Source organism: Scylla paramamosain, chromosome 32 (genome assembly GCF_035594125.1).
Source record: "Scylla paramamosain isolate STU-SP2022 chromosome 32, ASM3559412v1, whole genome shotgun sequence".
NCBI lineage: Eukaryota > Metazoa > Arthropoda > Malacostraca > Decapoda > Portunidae > Scylla > Scylla paramamosain.
Genome location: NC_087182.1, coordinates 10,609,881 through 10,622,127, shown reverse-complemented (window position 1 = coordinate 10,622,127; position 12,247 = coordinate 10,609,881). Strand labels below are relative to the sequence as shown.

Here is a 12,247-nt window from a genome sequence, read left to right as displayed (position 1 = left end):
TCTTCAATTTTCCATTGATAAATCTATAAAACAGTTTTGGTTGGTCTTTACATTTATCCACAACATTCTTTTCATAATTCTTCTGCTCATCTCTACATATTTTGACATTCATTCCTCTTTCTTATATAATTGGCCCACTAGTCACATATTTTATTTTTCTTCCACTTGTTCCATGCTTTTTCTCTCCAGCCTAGCTATAGCACATCTCTTGTTATACCAATCCTTCTTAAATAGGTCTTCCATTTATTTCTTAGGTACCCATTTCTCCATTAGTGAAATACAAGACAAGAGCCACACTAGGCTTGTGCTGTGTTATCTCCATATCAACTTTTATCCAAATTTTCTTTAAATTTACAGACTGTCTTGGCACACACAGTCTCATCATTAAGTTCATTCCACACTATGCTCCTGTGAGGAAAGCTACATTTCTTGACATCTCTTCTGTAAACACTCCTTATCAATTTCCTTCCATGTCTTCTGGTACTTCTTGTGTCTGGTATCACAAGATCATCCCTATCCAACTTTTTCATCCCTTCCAATATTCTATATAGTGCTATCAGATCACCTCTTTCCCTTCACTTTTCCAGTGTAGTCAAGCCCAATCTCATCAACCTTTATTCATAACTATACCCTCTTAAGTTTGTAGGGACTTTAGTTGCAGCTCTGAATTTTTTCTAGCTTTCTGATATCCTTCTTCAAACTTGGTGATCACACTAATGCTACGTACTCCAGTCTTGGACATATCATTGTTGTTATCAGTTTTTTTATCACATCTTTATCAATGTAGGTGAACATCTTGATGTTTCTCAGCAGATTATGTTTCTCCTGTGATCTTGTTTACATGCTTCATAAATGACAATTTATTAGAAATGGTTACTCCCAGATCTTTTTCTTCTGATCTTCTAGTATGTAATTTTCTGATTTCCTCAATAGTAGGTGCCTTCTGTTCTTCTCACACTTTTACCAAACTTCACCACACTACATTTCTTGGCACTAAACTCCATGTTCCACCTCAATGACCATTCATTTATCTTAATTTAGTTTTGATTCAGAGGTTCACACTCTTCTTCATTTGTTACTTTTCTCATGATTTCAGCATCATCAGCAAAGAGATTCATGTAGCTTGTCATATCATATGTCATATCATTTACATATATTGCAAAAGTAACTGGTGCTAGTAATAATCCTTGTGGAACTCCACTTGTTACTGGTCTCCATTTTGACTTATTGCCTCTGATTACTGTCCTCATTTCTCTATCTGTCAAGATGTTGGTCATCCATTTTAATAATGACCCTCCCAATCTTCCTACATTTTTCAATTTCCATATTAGCCTTCAGTGCAGTACTTTATCAAATGCTTTTTTCTGGTCCAAGTATATGCAGTCAGTCCATCCATCTCTCTCTTGCACTATGTTACTCTTGAGTAGAAGCTTAATGAATCTGTTACACAAGATCTTCCTTCTCTGAATCCAAATTGTCTGTTATCAGTGTCTACCAGGTATTTCACCCATCTGTTCTTGATGATCTTTTCATAAATCTTTGTCACCATACTTGTCAGCAATACTGGTCTGTAGTTTAATGGGTCTTCTTTTACTTCTGGCCTTGTGAATTGGGGCAAAATCTGCCCATTTCCAATCTTTGGTACTCTTCCTTCCAATGGGGTGGTGCTGGTTATATTGTGTATCACTTTGGCTAGTTGTGGGCTGCAGTCCTTTAGAATCCAGTTTGACACACCATCAAGTCCCATTGCTTTCCTTGCATCCAACTCTTCCAACATATTTATTCTTGACTTCTTCTGTTGATGTTACTACCTCTTTCAGACCAGTCCCATTTTGCATCGCTATCCTTTCTTCCCTAAAACCATTTTCCTTAGTAAACACTGAGTGGAAGTATCTGTTGAACACTTCAGCCATCTCTTTTGGGTCTTCAACTATTTCTTCTCCAACATTTACTCTGTTGATGTCTTCTTTACTCTTCAGTTTTCCATTACATAAAACAGTTTTGGTGGGTCTTTACATTTATCCACAACATTCTTTTCATAATTCTTCTGCTCATCTCTATGTATTTTGACATGTTTGTTCTTCTTTCTTACAGTAAAATCCCTCTCATCTGGCATTCAAGTATCCGGCAGCTTCAAGTATCCGCCACATTTTTCCCCGAGCCTTAAAATCAATAAATAATCAATGTGTACTCATAAAATCTATTAAAATTTCCGCGTGAGGCATACTTTGTCCCCTCGCCACCAGAGCACACTGCTTCGTGCCACCCGCGGCCCACTGCACTGTGTTTACTCAGTGACTCAGTCCCGTGTGTGCACTGTTTATTGCCTGACGCCTTCATCATGCCTAAAGTTGTAGAAAAGAGGAAGCGTGTTGTGCTTACACTTAAGCAGCTGATCAGATCAGCTGCTGATTAAGATCAGCTGATCTTTGTTAGGGTAAGATTCTTGAGTGTAGGGTTGTTATTGTGGACATAATTTCACTTCTATTCATTACCCGGCATGTCGGCGGTCCCGTTGATGCCGGATAAGAGGGATTTTACTGTATATAATTGGCCCACAAGTCATGTCTCTTATTTTTTCTTCCACTTATTCCATGCTTTTTCTTTCCCCAGTCTAGCTATAGCACATCTTGTTATATCAAACCTTCTTAAATAGGTTTTCTACTGATTTTTTAGGTACCTATTTCTCCACTCTTTTATTATAAATGTCCAGGAAGGTGGTCCACTTTTCTTCTATGTCATCCATTTGAAATACTTTGTTCCAATCCACTTCACTGAAATCATTCCTAAGCTGTTCAAAATTTGTCTTACTGTAGTTCAACCATTCTCTCCTATGGTCTTTTCTTGTACCGATGTTTTTATCCATTAATAAGAACTGAATCAATGCATGGTCAGTTTTACCCATTGCATTTTTGTGTTTTAAATCCTCTACTATAGCTTGTTCCTTTGTAAAAATTATTCATTTCTTCTGAATCTCTTGTCTTCTATAACCCACTGCACAAGAATATTCTCAACAGCCAACTCCAGTAATTTGTTCCCCCATGATGTTACCTACTGTGGTCCAACTTTTCCAAGATACCTCTTTACAATTAAAGTCTCCCATTACTAGTACATCATCATTTTCCTCCAGCAACTTGGATAAACATGCCCTTGTCTTTCAGCATCTTCGTATTCTTCCTCACCCCATGAGTTGGAATAAGGGGGAACAAAGGTCACTGCAATATTTTGGCATCTTCCTGGATTTCTTTTTAAGCTTACTTTCAGTACTTCTGCCTCCCCTTCCCCACATGTAGTAGATTCCACCAACAATTCTTTTCTAACTAGGAGCATCACACCTGCTTACATTTTCTATTTCTCATCCAGAGGTTGTAATTTTCATCACTAGTATTTAAAACATTCACATCACTCACCAGTTTTGTTTTAGCAATTTCCATTATATCTGGTTTCTCTTCTCTTAAATAGTCTTTTATTTCCAACATTGCTGACGTCAAACCATTTATGTTTGTATTCAGCACTTTAAAACCTCCCACTCTGCATTGTCCTCTCTCCTGTACCACTTTATCAGCCTCATGTCTATGACCCTCCAATAGAAACTCTTTCACCTCTGATCTTTTTTCCATTTTTTTCTAATTTGCTTCTCTTACTTTATAGTAGCTTTCCCTTCTCTGGTCATATCTTTTTTTATCCACACTTGGTTGTACTCTTCAACTCTGGCCAATTTCCAAGCTTCGCCTAATATTTCTTCAGCTCCTGCTTGTGACCTGAACTTTATTTCAATGGGATGCTGTCCACCCTCAACATATCTGCCCATTTTTTAAATTTCTTCAATCTCTTCCGTCACCTCCTTGCCTCTTTGTATCATCTCAAACATTTTATCCACACACCTCCTTTTAAACCAAATACCTCGTCTTTTTCTTATAAACTGTCTATCTCACCAAGTTTTCTTTTACCTGAACAACCTTTTACATTTCCTTGGTGTCACTTACTTGAGTTTGCTCTTCCACAATTTTCCTGAAATTGACCTTTTTTTTCCTCCTATTCTTTCTTTCAGATTTCCTGCTTTACACTTAATGTTTCAACTCTGTCTTCATATGCCACTGTTTTCATCACATGTAATGCCAATTTTGTGTGTAAATCGTCATGCACACCTATCCACACACCCTTCTTGGTAGTCAATATTTCGACCATTTATTTCCCATCTTTTCCGTTCTTTCACACATCTCTTTCATTTCATTCTCCAGTTTAATAATCCTTCTTCCCAACATACTCTCTCCACTTCTTCACTCATCACCAAAACCAGAAAAATCTCTCCATCTTGTTCTCCACTTGTTCACTCCTCATCATCAAAACCAGAAAAATCTCTCCATCTTGTCTTTGGGACGGTCCACGTTGGATTTGTGAACAACAAAGCGGGTTTCGAAGTTGACCCCTCTTCCCTGCTCCTTATGTCAGTTAATACACTTTCCACTAACTTTTAGAAGATAGTACAGCAGCAAGCAAAACTAATGTGACTCTCACCTCAGTATTCACCACCAGGGACAGCTCTCAGCAATATAGACATCTGGATATTAGGAGCAACATCTGTTGTTGTCTTCTCTGTTCACCATTTTGTGTGTGTGTGTGTATGTGTGTGTGTGTGTGTGTGTGTGTGTGTGTAATTAGGTGCATGTAGTTTTGTGTGAAGGAAGAGAGTTATCTTTAGAAAGCAGGCTGTCCCCCTTGTGTTGTGAGACAAAATGGGAAGCATTCAGTGAGGTCACAGATGAGTTTAATGATAAGTTCACAGCACCACCTGATCTAATGCTTTAGACCTCATTGGGAGTAATTAACATTTCAGCTGGTATCTTCTGCCTCCATATATATATATATATATATATATATATATATATATATATATATATATATATATATATATATATATATATATATATATATATATATGAATTTGAGCTGCATCAATACTAGTTATCAACCTGTATTACCACCACTAAGTTACATCACCTGGAAGTCCTCTTGAAATTTGTCTCCTTGTTCCACTGAATAAAACATAATGAAAACAAGGATGAAATATATTTCACAAATTGATATAAAATGCAGGACATTATCTTACTTGACGTACAAAAAAAAAAAAAAGTTAATCCTTCTGTTCCTTTGTGTTGTCTTGAACCAACACCACAACAAACTATCATTAGCAGATCTTTGTCATCAATACATCCATCTGCAATAATTAATAACCTTCTATTCACAACAACTTGGCTGACCATCTTCAGTTTTCTCTTCAAAAAGGAGAAAAAAGCAAACAGCCCTCCCAAATCATTGCCTTGCAAAACACAAGGTTGTAGCAGCATAACCTCTGGTACAAAAATAACTAAAACTATTAGTGCTTATATAAGCTCAGGTAATTAAAAATAAGATACACCTAATTCCCTAAGTGGACAATAAGAAAAATCTATACACCAAATCTCTTTAACCAAAGTGGATAATTTTCAATACTTTGTGAACAGGTGTTGCAGTAATGCCTTTACTATCCTTTAGAAAACCTTTAAGCTTCATTATGACTGAATCATATACAAATAATTATGAATTTCTCAAATTTTGTGCACTACTTGTACTTTATATATATATATATATATATATATATATATATATATATATATATATATATATATATATATATATATATATATATATATATATATATATATATATATATATATATATATATATATATATATATATATATATATATATATATATTTTGTGTGTGTGTGTGTGTGTGTGTGTGTGTGGTATTCCATCCATTGCAAGTGTCTGAGCTGACTGGTGGTTTCCTTTCAGAGAGAGAGAGAGAGAGAGAGAGAGAGAGAGAGAGAGAGAGAGAGAGAGAGAGAGAGAGAGAGAGAGAGAGAGAGAGAGAGAGAGAGAGAGAGAGAGAGAGAGAGAGAGAGAGAGAGAGAGAGAGAGAGAGAGAGAGAGAGAGAGAGAGAGAGAGAGAGAGAGAGAGAGAGAGAGAGAGAGAGATCCAAGATACTTACATAATTACATGTTTGGTTGACAATTATAGGTGATTTTGTTATACCTTTCTTCATAAAATGCAATTGATTTTCTTATGCAAATATTTTCTGTATATATATATATATATATATATATATATATATATATATATATATATATATATATATATATATATATATATATATATATATATATATATATATATATATATTGTTTCTCAAAAATATCCTAAGGAATAAGTCATACATAAAATCCAGTTGTTTAAAAATTATTTGCAGACAATTTTTCCTTTTATCCAAAACCCCATCCTCATGTTACATAAAGGTGAACAAAGCACCATTATGAATTAGCTTCTACATGAGGAAAGATCCAAAAGTTTGAGAGCTTACTGCTTGGTGCATATAAAGGCTTTACCCAAAACTAGGCACTTAGATGATGTTGAACAATTTTATCTTTTACAAAAAAATGTCTAGTATTCTGGTGGTATGTATTTATTAATTTAATATAAAAAGCATTCTCATGTGGTTCTGTATCATTTGTTTTCTGCAATTTTTAGAAGAAAAGACAAACTTCCTAGAGCATGGTATGTTTATCAAGTTTGGCTTAAGGCTTGCCAAAACCATACTGGATATCCATAATATACTTGGACAAGTACATAGTGCACCTGGACAGTAATCTGATGTTATAGAGGGTGGAGGTTCAAACACAGAATACATCATGAAAAGGTCACCAATATTCTAGTCTCCCCTCAACAATGATAGTGAAAGGCTGAAGAAATAACTTACTATAGCTTTTAGTGATCAATCATCTAGGAACTTAACATGAGGCAGATTGCTAAATAATTTTAAGGTTACTTACTAACCCAGGAATTATTACATTAATTGTACAGCAGTATGGAACCTCTAGAAAGTAAGAAAAGACATGAACTTTCTACAATATTATTGGTGATGTAAGCACATTTTTTGGCTATAACCCATACAAAATGCAGTTATCCATCCTCATGAAAACTATACAAAACAGTAAATATAGATGTGGCAAGACAATGTTCTATGTCCTTCTCTAGTAGCCCAATGCTGCACTGTGGATTTCAAATGCTCTTTGCAGACAGTCTGAGAACTTTTGGATCACACCTCTTACTACTTATTTCACAAAATTACCATTAATATCAATCTAAAAAGATTTCACTAGTAGTGGAACAGAGGTACGACCTATTTTACCAAAAGACTTACAGAATCTTAATGGCCTCAAGTACATATGGACAACTCAAACACTATTATTATTATAAAGTCTGGTATTATTGTTAATTTCCTGCTATGGTTTGTCACAAATTCTTTAAATAAAACAACATAATTTTTAGTAACCATAGTGCAAATTTGAGCAGACAGGTAAGTCTCGGGCACTGTCTCATAGTTCCCTTCTAAAATTAATTGATCATAGTATGTACACTGTGTTATATGAAAAAAAAAATATATATATAATAAATAAAAAAAAAGAAAATAAATAATAATGTCTTACAAATGAGTACATGAGGAATTACAAGGTCTAATACACTAAAGAAGAGGTTAAATGTATAAATTCATCACTTGGAAATCCCTCATTCACAGTGTCACAATAAGATAATTAAAATTGGTCCATCTCCAACTCCTTATAAGCACTGGACCTATTACCTCTATGCATGGTGCATGGCATATGGTCAAAGAGGCTTGCTTGAACTCTACAATTCCTGGTGTCTGCAGTCAGGTCATCAGCTCAGATCACTGCACTGACCAGAATCACAACAGACAATCACATTCCTAAAGTACTTATCATCACTACTATTTGAACTTCTCTCTCTTATCCCTGGGGTGAAGAGTGGCAGCCTAGCAGCACCAGAGGACACCATTTATTTCCTGTGGAAGATAAAAAGTAAGAGTACTCAACAAGTGAATAAATAACCAATATGTACCAATCTAAGAACCTACAACAACTTTAACAAAATAACTTGAAAACATCTCAGTTTTAGTTCTAGAGCACTTACAGGGACAAGCTGGTGAGAGGGAAAAGTTACATACATACCTGCTCTTCTTTTTACTGTGATGACGGTCACCCGAATCATCCCGGGATCTCTTCTTGTCACTGTGCTTGCTACTGGAGTGATGCCGATCCTTGCTCTTGCTTGGTGACTTGTGTGGGGATTTATGTGAAGACTTGTGGGGTGATCTGTGTTTGCTATGGAAGGAAATACAAACCTGTCAAATTATTACAGTATATTAGGAATACCTAAGACAAGGCAACCACATGTATACTCAAACTGGCATTCACAAGCATCCCTTTATACTATGTCAAAGAAAAAACTGTAACATTAGCACATTTTACATACAAACATAATTTCCAAAAGATATGGAATTAATACTTAAATAAGTTTCAGCTTACAAAGAAAAGTTGCCTACACACAATGGTGTAAACACATATAAGGAGTTTTATGACAAATCTGTATACACCATTGTAAGCCTACATAAGGAAATTACAGAACTTTTTATAAAAGGAAAATTTCACATTATCCTTCATGTATGTCAATAATGACTGAAATTCACCAAAGAGGTGCATGTTGAAGGTAGAATATTTTTACAGAAAAATTTGTGCTTCATTTATGCGGTATTCTATGAAAATCAATACATGTCACTGTGCTCAGGAGACTTTTCTTTACGAGATTAAACATTTTATTGATTTTTTTTTCCATAGCCACTGCAAATGGCAGTAACATATAAAATGTGTAATACACATTATGGATGACTTCTTTGAATTTCACTCAATAATTTTTCTTTCTTTCTTTCATTATTTCTTTCTTTATTTTTTTTTTGTTTTTGTTTTACCAAGTATGGTATTCACAACAAAATTCTAGTAGCTTATGATCTTGCCATCATCTTGTAGCTACCAGTGCAGCCATCTTTATAAATTCCCATGTTTTAAATATTTTTATTTTCATTCACTTGCTTTTCTCACCCTCACTGTTGGTTCATCACCATTCATGCACATACAACTACTCTGCATTTATCCCTATAATGTGCAACCACTATTCCTCACCCAACATATCTCTAGCATTTAATTATATCATTCATTCACTCCATCTAACATCTTAACCCTCTGAATCTGGTGGTTGTCTTGTACTCTTATTTTGGCAGAGATTACATGTTTTTAAGTTTCACAGATCCTGTCTTGAAATCAATGAACTGTGTGTTATGTATAGTAAAATTCTCTTTCTGAAAGTATTTAGTTTTATATGATTTCAAGTTGGAAAAGACTAATTTGATATGTTTCAAGAAGTCACCCAGATTTTAAGGATTAAGACAGCTTTCATATTGATTCACTGATCTTCATTCACTGTTCTTCCATTCTCTCTGCATGCCCAAACCATGGTAACACTGCTTTATTTGATTAGTCACCTCTCTTAAAACACCATCTTTCCTCTGCATTTCCTCATTTCTCACTTTATAAATGCATTTTATTACACACAAATATGCAAAGAGAAAAGGATGCGTGTTCTTCACAAACTTACCTGTCATGTTTTGAGGATTTGTGTTTGCTGGAAGAGAAAAATAAAAGAATTAATTACATTTTCCAGCAAAGCTTTCAAAGTATCTTTACACCACTTAACATTATCTCATTACTTAACACATGCAATTTAGTTAAGAAATAACTATAGTACATACATATCTTTAGATTGTCAGTTGACTATACTATTGTTGCATAAGCCACATTGTTAAGATTTCTAATCGATAACCTGAATTTTCCTATACATGCAATTCAGCATCCAAGCCAAAAAGCAGAAACCAAATTTAATGCAACTAATAAAAGCAAATTAGAGTAAAAAATGTCCTTGCACACATCTTTTCATTTCACTTACATACTTTTTTTATTCTTTTACATACAAATATCTCACCTTGTTTACCTCTCAGGGTGTGGCACAGACCATTTCTGTCCTCTTGAAGTATGGGCACACACATGCACACGTGTGCGTGTTCGTGCGCGCGTGCACGCGCGCGCGCACACACACACACACACACACACACACACACACACACACACACACACACACACACACACACACACACAGTTTCTACTAAGGAAGTAAGGTCACAACTCCTCAACACTCATCCTTTCATACCAAACTTATTCACAGCATAAATCTAGCTGTTTGTAATGCATACACCCAGTGGATCATAGTTGTCACCCTTGAATTTACCAAGGTGACAGTTCAGTAAATGATTCTATATAACTGACATTCCACTTCAAATGAGGTATGCATTAAGTGCTCTTTATATAGCAAAAAAGAGTAATGCCACAGGAGAACGCTCCAAACGCTGTTTTTTAAAAACAAGAAATCGCTCCTAAAGTTTCCCAATATTACAACTTGTATATCTGAAATTTTAGCCATATGATTTTTGTGAAACATGTAGCAAATTAATCCTTAGGGTATCAGCTTCCTATAGACACAAAAAATTTCAATCAATAAAACTAGTTATTTATATTCAAAGCACATCATGCATGGAGAGAGACTAAGTATTAGTTTTTCCTTTTTTTTTTTTATGTAAGAGCCACTTGGCCAAGGGTGACAAAAAAAAAAAGTAAATAAATAAATAAATATAAATAAATAAATAAATAAATAAATAAATAAATAAATAAATAAATAAATAAATAAAAGAAATAAACAAATAAAATAAATAAAAAAAGACCCATTTAAATGCCAATTCCCACAGTTATGTCAGATAGAATGACAAAAACAGAGGACATATCTAGAAATCTCCCTCTTGAAAGAATTCAAATCATAGGAAAAAGGAAATACAGAAGCAAGCAGTGAGTTCAGAGTTTACTAGAGAGAGGGATGAATGATTGAGAATACTGGTTAACTCTTGCAATAGAGAGATGGGCAGAAAAAGAATAAGAGGAAAAAGAAAGTCTTGTGCAGTGAGGCTGCAGGAGGGGAGGCATGCAGTAAGCAAGATCAGAAGAGCAATTAGAATAAAAATAGTAGTAGAAGATAGTAAGAGATGCAATATAATAAGGTTCTAGACATGGCTGTAGCACTAATGATTAATGGCTATAAACACAGCACAAAATAGTGATCCACAAGGCTATTGTAATGCAGCGAGGGTAGAAGCTAGACTAAGCTGTGAATGTGTGTGGGAAAATGCTCCAAGCCTATTGGCTCAGCACTATCCACATCAGGGCAATATGGTGGCACCACTGACCAGCCACATGTGACATCACATCATGTCTGAACCAGCCACCATGCTGAGTGGTGACTCACTCAACTCAAAGTATTTGGAGTATTTTACTAGAGAGTAGAAGGCTCCTATTTTCCTGGTCAAGTAACGAAAAGAATACTGTATATTGCATGGCATTTTCAACTATTTTTCTTCAGTGCGATACTGTTCCAGTGATCCCACAAGGTAGGAGATGCTTTGAAGTATTGTTTGCATGTGAAAACTGGATTTTCATGGTGGTGGTGCTTGGAGCATTCTCCCGCAGCACTACTCATATAAATCAGGTTTTCGTGAGACAATACAAGTAATTTGCACACAAAAATATGCAAAAATAAAATCCTTCCAGCTGTAACCACTGCACAAAACAGTGTTATTACTAAAAACAGACTCCCCTGATTCTGCTATCTTAGAAGCTTTCATTATATAATTTTACAAAGTAGGTATTAAATACAAATCACTAAAGACAGACCATATATATGATCCACTGGGGGCTAAAGCTGACCCTACACGATCAATATTACTGCACAATATTCTGTATTGTACAATATTATTGACAGTGAAGGGGCGATATTGAAGAATGACACAATATAATGAAGACATCAAAAAAAGTTTGATATTTTATTGAACAATAAAAATGAGTCAATATATTGTGTCAATAATATTGATCGTGTAGGGTCCACTTAATGAAATCAAGTGGCCTATAGCCCAAAACATGAAATATATTCAATAGCTCAGACACTGACACATGTCTACACAATAGTACACACATACATGTAAGTATTAGGAACTTTAAGAATGACCATGGGCAATAGTACACATGTAAGTATTAGGGAACTTTATGGATGACCGTGGGTAATGAGTGTTTGAGTGCGGGTCTAAGTGAGATGATAGGGACTTTTCTGATACAGTTGGTCCTTCTCTAATGTGATAATTACCTTCTGCAAGGCAGTCACATTACAGAAATATCACATTGTAAGATTCTTAAAGGT

The 12,247-nt window shown here is 35.0% G+C and overlaps 1 protein-coding gene across 1 annotated transcript in view; it reads right to left on the bottom strand.

Annotated features, from left to right (window-relative positions):
- Positions 1-5,053: 5,053 nt before the first annotated feature.
- The window catches only part of LOC135089176 (FACT complex subunit spt16-like), a 129,286-nt gene continuing 122,092 nt past the window's right edge, over positions 5,054-12,247 (bottom strand). Inside the window, 3 exon segments of the mRNA XM_063984488.1 lie at positions 5,054-7,904; positions 8,071-8,223; positions 9,551-9,577. Coding sequence (XP_063840558.1) covers positions 7,898-7,904; positions 8,071-8,223; positions 9,551-9,577 — 187 coding nt within the window. The 3' untranslated portion in view covers positions 5,054-7,897.